The sequence below is a fragment of the Entelurus aequoreus genome, linkage group LG08 (genome assembly GCF_033978785.1).
Source record: "Entelurus aequoreus isolate RoL-2023_Sb linkage group LG08, RoL_Eaeq_v1.1, whole genome shotgun sequence".
NCBI lineage: Eukaryota > Metazoa > Chordata > Actinopteri > Syngnathiformes > Syngnathidae > Entelurus > Entelurus aequoreus.
This window is the reverse complement of record NC_084738.1, coordinates 29,599,254-29,612,731: the sequence shown is the minus strand read 5'-3', so window position 1 is coordinate 29,612,731 and position 13,478 is coordinate 29,599,254. Positions and strand designations below refer to the sequence as shown.

The following is a 13,478-nucleotide window of genomic DNA, read 5'->3' as shown; positions in this document are numbered from 1 at the left end:
CGAAAAAAAAAAGGAATTCTAAGTGAAAATGAAACTGCTTCATATCTTAACCCCCTTTCCCTCGATGTGCGACAACAGGGCCGTGGCCAGCGTGCTGCAGGGCGGGGGTCCGAGTGAGCAGTACCAGGGAGAAGAGGCCCTCGGCATGCATTCCAAGCACTACGTTTCCAGAGCTGCAAACCTCCGTAAGTTGTTTCTGGTTGCGTGCGCACTGCAATGGCAATGTGGGTTTGTGTCAGGTGAAAGAAGGCGTTATGTATTGTCTGATATTTGGAGTTACATAAGGCTGGGCAACTCCAATTGTCTTCAAATATGGTATATTCTACCATCCATTTATTTTGACTAATCCATTTCAGCAGTTGTTTGTATCCAACAGTCTTTTTTTGGTTCATGGCCACAATAACCAGTAGTGTGTGTGTGTGTGTGTGTGTGTGTGAGAGAGAGAGAGAGAGAGAGGAAGGAGTGTATATGGCTTTCTTTCTATCTTTGTATGGCACAACTCTGGACATCCCACCTTGACTGTAATGTATTTTTGTGGTGACATTTTAGCTGCTCAATGCAAGAGAAATGTGACGATAGCGCGTGTGTGTGTGTGTGTGTGGGAGGGGTGTGTTTTCCACCCGAGAGTTTCAAGGGTGGTGCACGGAGTAGAATAGAGAGCATATGAGTGTCATCGCTTTTGGTGCATCTTGTGGGTTGCAATACTATTAAGCCTCTAGCTATCCATTGTTTGATTAATTGAATAACCTATTCATTAGTTTGTTTGATTGATCGAGTAATCAGATAAAACAATCTTTATAGCGGGGATCTGCAACTTGCGGCTCTAGAGCCGTATGCGACTCTTTAGCGCCGCCCTAGTGGCTCCCTGGAGCTTTTTCAAAAAGGTATGAAAATAGAAAAAGATGGGTGGGGAAATATATTTTGTTTTAATATGGTTTCTGTAGGAGGACAACATGAGACAAACCTCCCTAATTGTTAGAAATCCCACTGTTTATATCAAACATGATTCTCTGATGAGAGTATTTGGCGAGCGCCGTTTTGTCCTACTAATTTTGGGGGTCCTTGAACTCACCGTAGTTTGTTTACATGTATAACTTTCTTTAAGGATGCCAGAGAAAGACATATTTTATGCCACTCCTTCTTTGTCTCATTTTGTCCACCAAACGTTTTATGCTGTGCGTGAATGCACAAAGGTGAACTTTGTTGATATTATTGACTTGTTGGAGTGCTAATCAGGCATATTTGGTAAGTGCATGACTGCAAGCTAATCAATGCTAACATGCTATTTAGGCTAGCTGTATGTATATATTGCATCATTATGCCTTACTTGTAGGTATATTTGAGCTTGTTTAATTTATTTTACTTATGTCCTCTGTGTATTTAATTTATAACTGTATTTCTCATGACACATTATCTATATGTAATATTGCCTGCATTTCTGATAGCTGTTTGTGTGCCATGTTGTTCCAGACCACAACAAATGTACGCTTGCATAGATTGTTATAAATCCACCATTTCCTTTAACTTGGACACACACATACCTTTGGCCATTCTAAGCCAGTAATTTCCAAGAGTTAGCTCACCTTCTGAGAAGTCTGCATTTTACTAATGTTTTCCAATGTCTTAGAAATAGGTAGAATAAATATTACATTTCAACATTTCTGTCAACGAAGATTTGTGTCAGCCTGCAACACATAGTCATTTTGATAGTAGGCTAACATAGATAATATAGACACTCATATAATGTGTTAACTTCATTATATGACTTACAGAAGGCTTTTGATTTTGTGTGGTTCCAGACGGATAATTTTTTTAATTTTCGGTCCAATATGGATGGCTCTTTCAACATTTTGAGTTGCCGACCCCTGCTTTATAGCCTCAATGCGTATTTTATAAAAAAATGTTGAAGTAAACAACATTTTTTCTGCATGCCATAACCTTCATCATCAGCATTGAAATTGCACTTTTAACTTGGGTGCATTAAAAAGTAAAGCAAAAGTAAAAACCTCTCCCACGAGGAATGCAACGATTAATTGATTAAATCGTCTAATTTGTCTAGAAAAAGCTTTGATTTACATTATGTTGCTTCGATTCCTCATTTGATGAGTGTAACTAATGAAAATGTATAAAATCCGGATCGCTTTAAATGCACAGACATAGTTTCCGCACGCCCGCTGCAAAAGAGTGTACATGAGAGCTCTGCTTTGTGGGTGCCGTGTGCCCATGTGAGGTGGCAAACAGCGGAGATTAAAACAATTATACATGTATTAATGCACACATGTTAAAAGTGCAATTTCAATGTTGTTGGTGTGCATTTATTGGAAAAAAAAATGAAGGTTAGGCAAGCAGAAAAATCTTTATCTCAACTATTTTCCTTAAAACTAGCATTGAGGCTATAAAGTGTTTATCCAAAGACTTGGTTAATCGAACAAACTAATCGATACTCAATTCACGTAAGATGAGGGTGAAGTGTTGATAACATGTCAGTACTACTTACAATTTTTGGATCAAAACAAAGTCAATAGTACACAATAGCTAAACGAAAGTTAAAAAAAAACAACTTTAGACTTTGACTTAGATTTAGACAAACTTTACTGATCCAGAAGGAAAATTGTTCCACAGAGTAGCTCAGTTTCAAAGGATGGAAAGTGTAAGGATGGAAAGGATAATGCAGGTATTAGGTAGACTAAAAATTTACCATAGTCGCAATATAAATTATAACATATATGTAATATTTACATATTATATATACAGTATATGATATATACTGATATATTATATTATTATATTATATTTTATATAATATATACAATATATAACAAATCCCAATTACCATGTACAATATTACAGTATATGTAACAGCTGCAGCAAACAAAAAACAAAACAAAAAAAAGGGCAGCATAAAATAGAGAGTAGATCCAGCAGAAAATATACATTATAAACAAAGAGCGGTAGCTAACACAGCAATCTACGCATTTTATTTATTAGTTATTGCCCTTAAGGTCCTCCTGTGTCCAGTGTCTTATTCTCTAAATGTATAAATATTAACAATAAAACATCATTTTGATAAAATAAAAACATGGACCTAATCAGTCTAGTTTGGATCATATACTGACACTACCCTTGGTGTCGCCAGTTTATGGATCGACCCGATACTCTTACGTGTCGTGTTCTGACTGTGACAATGCTGACACACCAACATTTTGTATTTTATCCTCTCTCTAGATTTTAATTAATATACTTATTAATTTCCTATTAATAGATGCTTACTTTCTGCTATAATGTGGTTCCATTACACTTCCTAATGTTTGCCAAGCTCTTGCTTCTTGGTTAAAGATAAGTTAAAGTCCTAACGATAGTCACACACACACACACACACACACACACACACACACACACACACACACACACACACACACACACACACACACACACACACACACACACACACACACACACACACACACACTAGGTGTGGTGAAATTATCCTCTGCATTTGACCCATCCCCATATTTACCCCCTGGAAGGTGAGGGGAGCAGTGAGCAGCAGCGGTGGCCGCGCTCGGGAATCATTTTGGTGATTCAACCCCCAATTCCAACCCTGGATGCTGAGTGCCCAGCAGGGAGGCAATTGGTCCCATTTTTATAGTCTTCGGTATGACTCGGGCTGGTTCAAAGCTCGCTTAGCGATTAGTTTAGCTATTAGCATGCCTACACCCAGTTCGCTTCCGGTGTGTAACATGTTTAGCCTCATTTTCCAGTGATAATAATACTTGATAATTATACTTAAGATACTAAGAAATTCAGTTTATTGCTGTAATGAAGGTGATTATTATTAGTTTAGGTGAGCGGAGAAACACAAGTAGCTTCGAGCCCGCTTGTCAGCCAGGAAGAATCTGCGTTTGTGATTGGCATTTAAAGTCTTTAATCGACAATGGCCAATCATGTACTTTTGTTTGGCACATCTCTAAATCAAATAAGTTGCAGAAGATAGTTATTTACTTTTGTTTAGTGATTGTATACTGTTGACTTTGTTTTATTCAAACAGTTGTATGTAATAAAAGAGAAGAAGGAACTAATTTATTGATTATCATGTTGATATTGTTAAAATGTCAATAACATTCACCATGAAAAAATGGACAAATGTTAAGTTCATACATGTGATCGGAATTGGTATCAGCCAATCCGACTCATCGGAGTAAAACGCTGATCAGAACGTCCTTAATTTAAAGCAGGGGTGTCAAACTCATTTTAGTTCAGGGGCCGCATGGAGGAAAATCTATTCCCAAGTGGGCCCTAATGGTAAAATCATGGCATAATAACTTAAAAATAAAGACAACTCCAGGTTGTTTTCTTTGTTTTACTTTGGCCAAGAATAGAACAAGCACATTATGAAAACGAACAAGTCACAAATAATCCTGTGGACAAAACACTTCAAGCTTGTTGAAAATTCTGAGGAAATTGGTGCAGCTTCAAAAACACAATGAGCTTAGCTTTCGTCTCAGTGGATCTACAAAGCCAGGTTTAAACTTTAAGTCACAGTCTTTCTGGGATTGAACACAAAACACAACATTTAAACTCCTCTAGGCATCAAATACCTCCTTTGTCATGTCCATGTATCAATCCAGTGCTAACTCAACAAACCGTAAGAAACGGCGGTAAAAACTATTTAAAAGGGTTAAGTTCAGTTTTCTCGTGTTCGAAGCAGAAGACACAAAACGGCAGGTTTTAAGTTCCGTGTTGGTCGAGGAGGAGGAGCCACAGTCACCCTTTAAAGTTAAAGTTAAAGTGCCAATGATTGTCACACACACACTAGGTGCGGTGAAATTATCCTCTGCATTTGACCCAGCAGTGAGTAGCAGTGGTGGCCGCGCCCGGGAATCATTTGGTGATTCAACCCCCAATTCCGACCCTTGATGCTGAGTGCCAAGCAGGGAAGCGATGGGTCCCATTTTTATAGTCTTTGGTATGACTCAGCCGGGGTTTGAACTCTCGACCCACCGATCTCAGGGTGGACACTCTAACCCAGACCTGGGCATTCTGCGGCCCGCGGGCCGCATCCGGCCCTTTGTGCGTCCCTGTCCGGCCCGCGTGAGGCCAATTATAAATTACAAAATACATTTTAAAAAGTATCTATGTCGAATGGGCAATACAACGGTGCTGCTTTTGTTTTGAAAATCGTTATTTGTATTACTTCCGTGTGGACGTATGCGTGATTGTGAGTGAATGTGAACAACTGCAATTACAAAATAAAGTTGAAAAAACATCTATGTCCTGCGCGCAATACAACTGTGCTGCTTTTATTTTGAAAAGTATTATTTATGGGCGTGTGTCCGTGTGTAACCTGCGAGTGAAGGTGCACATGCAGCGACAAGTGATGCACGGTTTACACCCGAGACGCCAAAAAGAGAAAAGTTGATGAGGAATGCCGTGTTTTCAACAACACATGAACTGCAAAGCAACGTCCCCTCACCTAAGGTGCGTGCCTGCGCAATTGCGCACTGCTCAAGCGTCCGCTGCGCGCAGCAAATATATGCCGCGCACCAAATCAAATCCCATCTGAATTCTAAACAAAATAAACATATTTATTCTATGGAATTTTGCAATGCAACTTTGAGTGACAGTGACAACAAGCGGCCCTAACGGTGTTCGTCAACACCGTTCAATTGAACACCGTTCAATTATTGTAACGTCTATCGAGATGCTTCGAGGACAGGAATTATATCGATCGCTTTATTGAACAAAACTGTTTATATTCGGACATAACCACACCAAAAACATGAGTAAAACAATTCTATCTCGAAAAACTAGTCATTTTCTGCCGTACAAACCAGGCCAAAACCAACTTGTCATCTGTCACCAACACGCATAGCACTAAACCACTGGTGCGTTTAAGGCCACACAAAAAGTCGGACAACTCAAACACCACACAAAGTTACACTATGACTCCTCAGTCATACGTGTGCTTATTTTACTGTCATTTATTATTAATGTTAATTTATATATATTAGTCATGGAATGCTGTTACACACACTATGTTGAAGTATTACTATTATTATTATTATTATTATTATTTATCTTACGGTATATATCAAAAATAATATTGAGCAAAATTTAATTGAAATATTGTCGATGTGGCCCTCCAGCAGTGCTCGGGTAGCTCATGCGGCCCCCGGTAAAAATTAATTGCCCACCCCTGGTCTAACCACTAGGCCACTGAGCAGGTTTACTGTGTACCTCTTGCTTGGCCCCAATATAATTAGTTTGCTTACCTAACAGAATTTCGATTGCGACATCCAGTGGACACATTTAGAACAGCAGTTTATTTTGATATTATTCATTATTTATTCATTCAGGCCTCCGTCAGTCGTAACGACTATGGAAACTGCGCCAGTCCAGAGGTCAAGTTTAAACTCAGCGACAACGCCTGCTGTGGCTGATGAGTCTTCCCGTTGTTGTTTCCACGCTATGACACGAGGCTGGAGTGACCTCTCCAGGGCGCAAGCCAGGGCAGAGTAGTATGGAGGTCAAGCTGTTGCCCATGCAGCAGGACCCCCCTCTTCACACTGATGATGGATCCAAAGGAGCAGCAAGAGCTGGTACAATTTGGCACCAACAGTGTCGCAGGAGTTTATTTTGATATAAAAAACAAAAAAACAGCTATTTTTTATACTTAGCAAACTCATCACGTGGGCCGGAAAAAAACCTGTTTGCGGGCCTCATACGGCCAGTACGTTTAACACCCCGATTGAAAGCATTAAAAACAAACAGTAGGTTGCAGTTTTTTAAAATTGGTTAGGACCCAGGGGAGTGTCAAAAACTGATACCATATAAGGAAAAAAATAACACTCTTTATGAGTGAGACCATTTTTTTTTCTTGCTCCGCAGTGGGAGAGGAGAGATAGTGTGACGCCCCTATATCACCTGAGTGGACGCTGCTATGGAATGGCGATTATTATTTTTGCAATGTGGAATCTTCTCCCCCTGAACCATCTAATCCGCAAGCTTGTGGGTAGTCAGGCGGTATGTTATTAACCTCTGAGATCAGGGGAAAAAAAGCGGCCTCCATGATAGCCAGCTGATTGGTTCAGGAATCTTTTCCGCTGGCATGGGGGGGCGATTCATCACAGGGCGGCTTGGCAATCACCTTTTTCTTAACTACGGATTTGCGGGATGCGAACCTGTTATTGTTGTTTTAGATAGTGGAAACGGCACATGGAGTCTCAGTGGAGCTAAGGCAACAAAACAATTGGAGGGTGCTAGTTAAAGGGAATTTATTTACAATAAGCAGGTTTGCGCTGTAAAATCTATTCTTACTGCAAACTGCGTATTGATTACAGCTTATGGCGTGATTACCTCATTATTGGCGTTGATGAATCCGCCGTGCGGGTCCTCCTTATAGTGGGAGAGAATTCCCATGGGTCTTTTGTGACTGTCAATCAAAGAAAGCAATTTATGAAAACAACTCATTTGTGTATTTGTCAACAGGAACTCTCAACTGCAGGCTTTGCACTGTTTGTAGTCGCTATCACATGCTCACAACAAGAGGGAGGAACACAATATTGATTAATAACACAAAGACCGGAGGTATTTGCTTTTTAATGATGGGGACCCTTGTGCATTGCCAGTGGAAGTCCACACTCAATTGAAATAAATGACACTTTTCTGGCATTTTCCCCCCACTTTCCCCAAAGATGGGCCGGCTGGCTGACTTTCAACACTGTCTCAATACCCAATAGCGTCGGTTTGAATCCTCAAAGGCTGAAAATCCTGCAGCGCTTTGCTTTCAGCGTCAAAGAGCTGAAGAGACAAAAAAAAAAGCCCAACAAAAAACAGGCAGGCTGAGAGAAAAAGAGGGGCCGTGAGAATAGGGAAGGAGAGAGAACGGCATCATGTGTGGAGTTAAGGAAGATCTTAGAGGCAACACCCACACTGATGGCAGCAGCCATTTCTGAGAGCTTTCTTTTTGGTTGCCATTGAGGACTAAACTGTGTGTATTGCAATAAGGGAGGAAAAAAAAATCCCTTGAGCAATTAAGTCAGGGTAACTTTTAAATAGTCATCTTTTATATCTTCAGTATTATTACAGGAAGTCCTCAGTGTGTATCCGACAGAAGTGTAAGTAGGTGTAGGGTGGAAAGTATACATAAGTTGTACTTAAATTAACTAACAGTGGAATATCAACTTCCGAGCTTCAAGGGGAAATACCCTTTTTTTGGGAATTTTGCCTATCATTCACAATCCTTATGTAAGACAAGCACACTTAAGGTTTTCCATTTTTTATGCATTCTTAATAGTAAATAAATGCGAGCAAAAGTCTGATTACAACGGAGCCTACGGGAGTTGCTCTATTATGCCTAAAAAACCTCAAAGGTTTTCTATACACAATGTAAGTATATATGTAATGGAGTAACAGGCACATTCATAATATTTACATATTTTTGATCATTTTAAGCATACTACGATGCATTAATTGAAAAAAAAAAAGGCATCACAACCTTCGCTTTTTTTTTCAACACCATCACTGATTACAAGTCACTGCAGACTTCATGAGAGCCAACAAACATAACAAAAAATCACTTACAGTACAATGTCTGCTGTCTGTAGGATGCCGACTGCTAGGATGTTCATATATTCCTATGTAATCCTCGCGAAGGAAAGTGGGGTGAAACCAAGCGTCTTTTCGTGTCGTTCTTGCCATCTCTGGGTATAAATTGGCTGTCAAAGTGTACCAATATGTCAGAATATGTCCTTATCCTTCTACTATGAAGGTGACAGGCATGATTTTTAATATAGAATAAACTTCCACAAGGTCCCAGCAGAGAAAGAAGCTCACCAGCTGGTGATGTCAATATAGCAGCACAAGCTAATTTGCTCTCTGTGATCACGGCGCCACTATACATTTGTCTGCCTTAGCGCTCATAATAACAATATCACTAATACTTGGTTAATATTCAAGTCACGAAATGTAAATGGAGTATTGTTGGCGGTTTATGAATGGTTATTTATGGGGTTTTATGGGCGGAATAGAGGACCTCCCAATAACTCCATTGTAAGTGGTCATTTATTTACGATTATTTATGAGTTAGAATACATTTAAAAAAATACATCCGTTGTTAAGTCTTTCATAATGATTGTGAATGATAGGCAACATTTAAAAAAATGAATTTTCCCTTTATTTAGTTCTATTGCAGAGCTCTTGACTTAAAACATTTATAGCTCAAATCAATGACTCCCATTGAAATGAACTGAAATCAATTTCATTATTTCTTGCCCTCACCCAAACAGCACCATTTTAACATGGAACAACATGCCTTTTAAAAAATAAACACATTTTTAGATAAAAACTATCGTATAAAAACAATTCCATAAAATGTATTACTAACATCTACAGCAGTTTTATGAAGGTAATGTAACAATAATTTACAGTATTTACCTTGGAGAGTGGACTTGTACGCCATCTCATTCCAGCTGCTTCTCTGTCAAACACACCATCAGCAGCTAAATGTCTGACGTTTAGATAATATTTTAACATTTTGACCTGGCATTAAACTCATTCTGCTTCAGTATGGTGCAGACTACCAGTGATACGCTTGAATCACCAACACACGGTCATGTTTTTGATTTTTTATTTTTAACATTTTTGAATATCATCCACTTCTTTTTTGCAGCACCGTCCTTCATGCTCACTTTCTTCCTTCACATGGTTTGAAAACAAAGTTAGGTGAATCTTTAGATGTAAGCTAATGCTAGCGAGTAAGATCAGATGTTTTGGTCAGATCTTACTGTGACATTTGCTACACCAACTAACGGCAGGGATGTTTCTAACGCACATTTTTGCTTGCAACTCAAAGCATAAAACATAGCTGAGAGACAGCTCTTATCTCAACACACACAAAAGTTGGGGCACTCTCAAGTTGAGGTACCAGTGTATAAGACAATGCAAGTTATCACTTTTGATATCATAGGAGCAGATCCTGTTTCAGCATACCATATGTGTATCTTTTAATTTAACCTCATTATGGTTAATGGCGGGCGAGCAGCATACGGCCAATGCTGATCAGCATTTCTCCACTTTCACAGAGTTCTTACGATGTCTGGCTTCACTTCTGTAGTGGTAGTTTTCCTTTTCTTTGGCCCACTGTCTTTGAGGGAGTCTGTATTTTGTGCTTGGAAGACATGATGAAGGGCGAGACATTGGTGAGTGAGAGGGGTGATATTTTCGAGCGAGTGTCGTTAATGATGAACCGATTACATTACATTTGGTGACCGAGCGTCTTTTCGTGTGGTTCTTGCCAGTCCTAAATGGCTGTCAAAGTGTACCAACTTGTCGGAATAACTACTCAAACTTCTTCTGCCCAGGTGAGATGCATGATTAATGATCTACAATAAACTTCCAGGGAGCAAGGAAGCGAGGAAACATTTTGCCAGTCGATCGTGTCGAAACTGTACACAGGTTGCGCGTTGGCGCTTATAATAACAATATCACTAATACTTGGTTAACATTCAAATCACGAAACGTAATTGGAGTATTGTTGGCGGTTTTTGAATGGTTATCTATTGGATTTTATGGGTGAAATAGAGGAGCTTCCATTGGCTGCGCTGTAAGCGGACTTTTATTTATGTATATTTTTGAGTTAGAATACATAAAAAAAGAAAAAAATCCATCTGTCATCATGTCTTTCATAATGATTGTGAATGATGGGAAAAGTTCCAAAAAAAGTGCAGTTCCCCTTTAAAAAGCACACAAGTAGTTAACAGGGGCACTGTGCAGACTGACTGAGCACCGGATATCGATCATTAATAACAAGAGATGTGCTGCCGGGCACAAAATGGCTGCGCAGCAAGGCACATAATGGGTGGATGAAATGTTTTTACACCATGACAAGGTTCCGCTGGAATTTATGGGCGCAAGGAACCAATGAACAAGCACAAACTGTAGTAGACTGGAAAATCTAATATAAAACACAATCTAATCAAAACTCATGGAGTCTTACTGCTTCGAATCCAAGTTTGCCAACTTAATGCCACGTCTGGTGTTTAGTCTTTTCTTCTTTAAAAAGAACAGCGAGCCGGAACCAAAGTTTTGGTTCTTGCTCTCAGGTTCTTGATCCATGTGTTTGACGTGATGCAAACTCCTTGTGGGATTTAATTGAGAGGTTCATTGCAAAATAGTAGATACGGCATGAATTATTGCAGTGATTGCTCGTACTTTATTTAATACTGAATCCTATCATTCAGGTTCTCCCATTAGAGCTTCGGAAGCACTGTTAGCTGAAGTATGACGTTCAGTAGTCCCGTGTACACAGCGTGCTCCGTATTCACAATACAATTCCCCATTTGCGAGCTTAATTATCTTCTCCCATCAGTTATAATCTTTTCCTTAACATTTCCAGATGGGAAGGATAACATTTTATTAGGTAATTGCTTGTGCAATTGCACATGCACAGAGGAAAAAAAAGGCCTTGTCTGCAAAATATTCCAGCTGTGCCTTGAATATATTTGTGTGTGGGTGTGGGTGTGTTTGTGTGCCTGTGCTACTTTTGTGTAATGCACAGCGCGAGCCTGTCAAAAGAAAGCAGTGCATATAAAAGGTGGTGTGACCCTGCTGTCCCTGCTGTCACTGGAGCCTTCACTGTTCCACATCTGATTGCAGCGCGTCACAGCCGAAGTGAGAGCCTCGGTTAGGGAGCCAACTCACAGCACAGGCTGAGCAAACATCGACAAGCCAGGCTGTGGGAAAACCAAACTATATGTGACGCGTCTGCACTGTACTGTGTCAACTGCCTTGTAAGAAAAGCTGGCGAAGATTAAATTCCATATTAATCCCAACAAAAAATATGCTCTACAAGGACAATTAGTTAAAACTCTTTCATGTTTTGAGTTTATGTGCAACTACATATTTTAAAGGCCTACTGAAACCCACTACTACCGACCACGCAGTCTGATAGTTTATATATCAATGATGAAATCTTAACATTGCAACACATGCCATTACGGCCAGGTTAACTTATAAAGTGCAATTTTAAATTTCACGGGAAACTTCCGGTTGAAAACGTCTCAGTATGATGACGTTTGCGCGTGATGTTGAGGGTTGAAGCGTAAGTATTCGGACACCATTGTATCCCAATACAAACAGCTCTGTTTTCATCGCAAAATTCCACAGTATTCTGGACATCTGTGTTGGTGAATCTTTTGCAATTTGTTCAATTAACAATGGAGACTGCAAAGAAGAAAGCTGTAGGTGGGATCGGTGTATTAGCGGCTGGCTGCAGCAACACAACCAGGAGGACTTTGAGTTGGATAGCAGACGCGCTACCATGACTACAGCTTTGGCTTCCACACATTTGATCGCTTGCCCGTACGTGCGTGTCGCTATGTGCATGTCACGTACGTAACTTTGGGGAAATATATGTTTCTTGCCGACTCTGATGGCGGCCGGGGTGTCGTCGAAAGCTGCAACGCCCGCCGCCGCCCGCGCCGCCGCCCGCGCCGCCGCCCCCGCCGCCGCCCGCGCCAGCCGCCCGCGCCAGCCGCCCGCGCCAGCCGCCCGCGCCAGCCGCCCGCGCCGCTGTCCTCACCTTGACTACCTCCGTCTCCGGGCCGCCGACCGCATCGATGATCGGGTGAAGTCCTTCGTCGCTCCGTCGATCGCTGGAACGCAGGTGAGCACGGGTGTTGATGAGCAGATGAGAGCTGGCGTAGGTGGAGAGCTAATTTCGTCTGTTTCTATATGCAGTTAAGCACGATGCTATCACGTTAGCTCCGTAGCTAAAGTGCTTCGGCGATGTATTGTCGTGGAGATAAAAGTCACTGTGAATGTCCATTTCGCGTTCTCGACTCTCATTTTCAAGAGGATATAGTATCCGAGGTGGTTTAAAATACAAATCCGTGATCCACAATAGAAAAAGGAGAAAGTGTGGAATTCAATGAACCCTTGTACCTAAGTTACGGTCAGAGCGAAAAAAGATATGTCTTGCACTGCATTCTAGTCCTTCACTCTCATGTTCCTCATCCACAAATCTTTCATCCTGGCTCAAATTAATGGGGTAATCGTCGCTTTCTCGGTCCAAATCGCTCTCGCTGCTGGTGTAAACAATGGGGAAATGTGAGGAGCCTTTCAACCTGTGACGTCACGCTACTTCCGGTACAGGCAAGGCTTTTTTTTATCAGCGACCAAAAGTTGCGAACTTTATCGTCGATGTTCTCTACTAAATCCTTTCAGCAAAAATATGGCAATCTCGCGAAATGATCAAGTATGACACATAGAATGGATCTGCTATCCCCGTTTAAATAAAAAAAAAAAATTTCAGTAGGCCTTTAATACAACATCATATATTTTTTAGGATGGTCACTATCCTAGTGTTTATAATGGACAAAAATACATTTTAGCATATGTATGTAATCAAACCGGAATTTACTCCAGATCCGCTCCAGGTTGTGCAGTTGCCAGTGTCGTCGTATTCGTTCAGTCTGGAG

The 13,478-nt window shown here is 40.6% G+C and overlaps 1 protein-coding gene across 1 annotated transcript in view; it reads left to right on the top strand.

The window, feature by feature from the left end:
• shisa9a (shisa family member 9a) overlaps positions 1–13,478 on the top strand; it is a 149,257-nt gene that overhangs the window by 13,476 nt on the left and 122,303 nt on the right. The window contains exon 2 of the mRNA XM_062056218.1: positions 79–185. Coding sequence (XP_061912202.1) covers positions 79–185 — 107 coding nt within the window. The remainder of the gene's footprint in view (positions 1–78; positions 186–13,478) is intronic.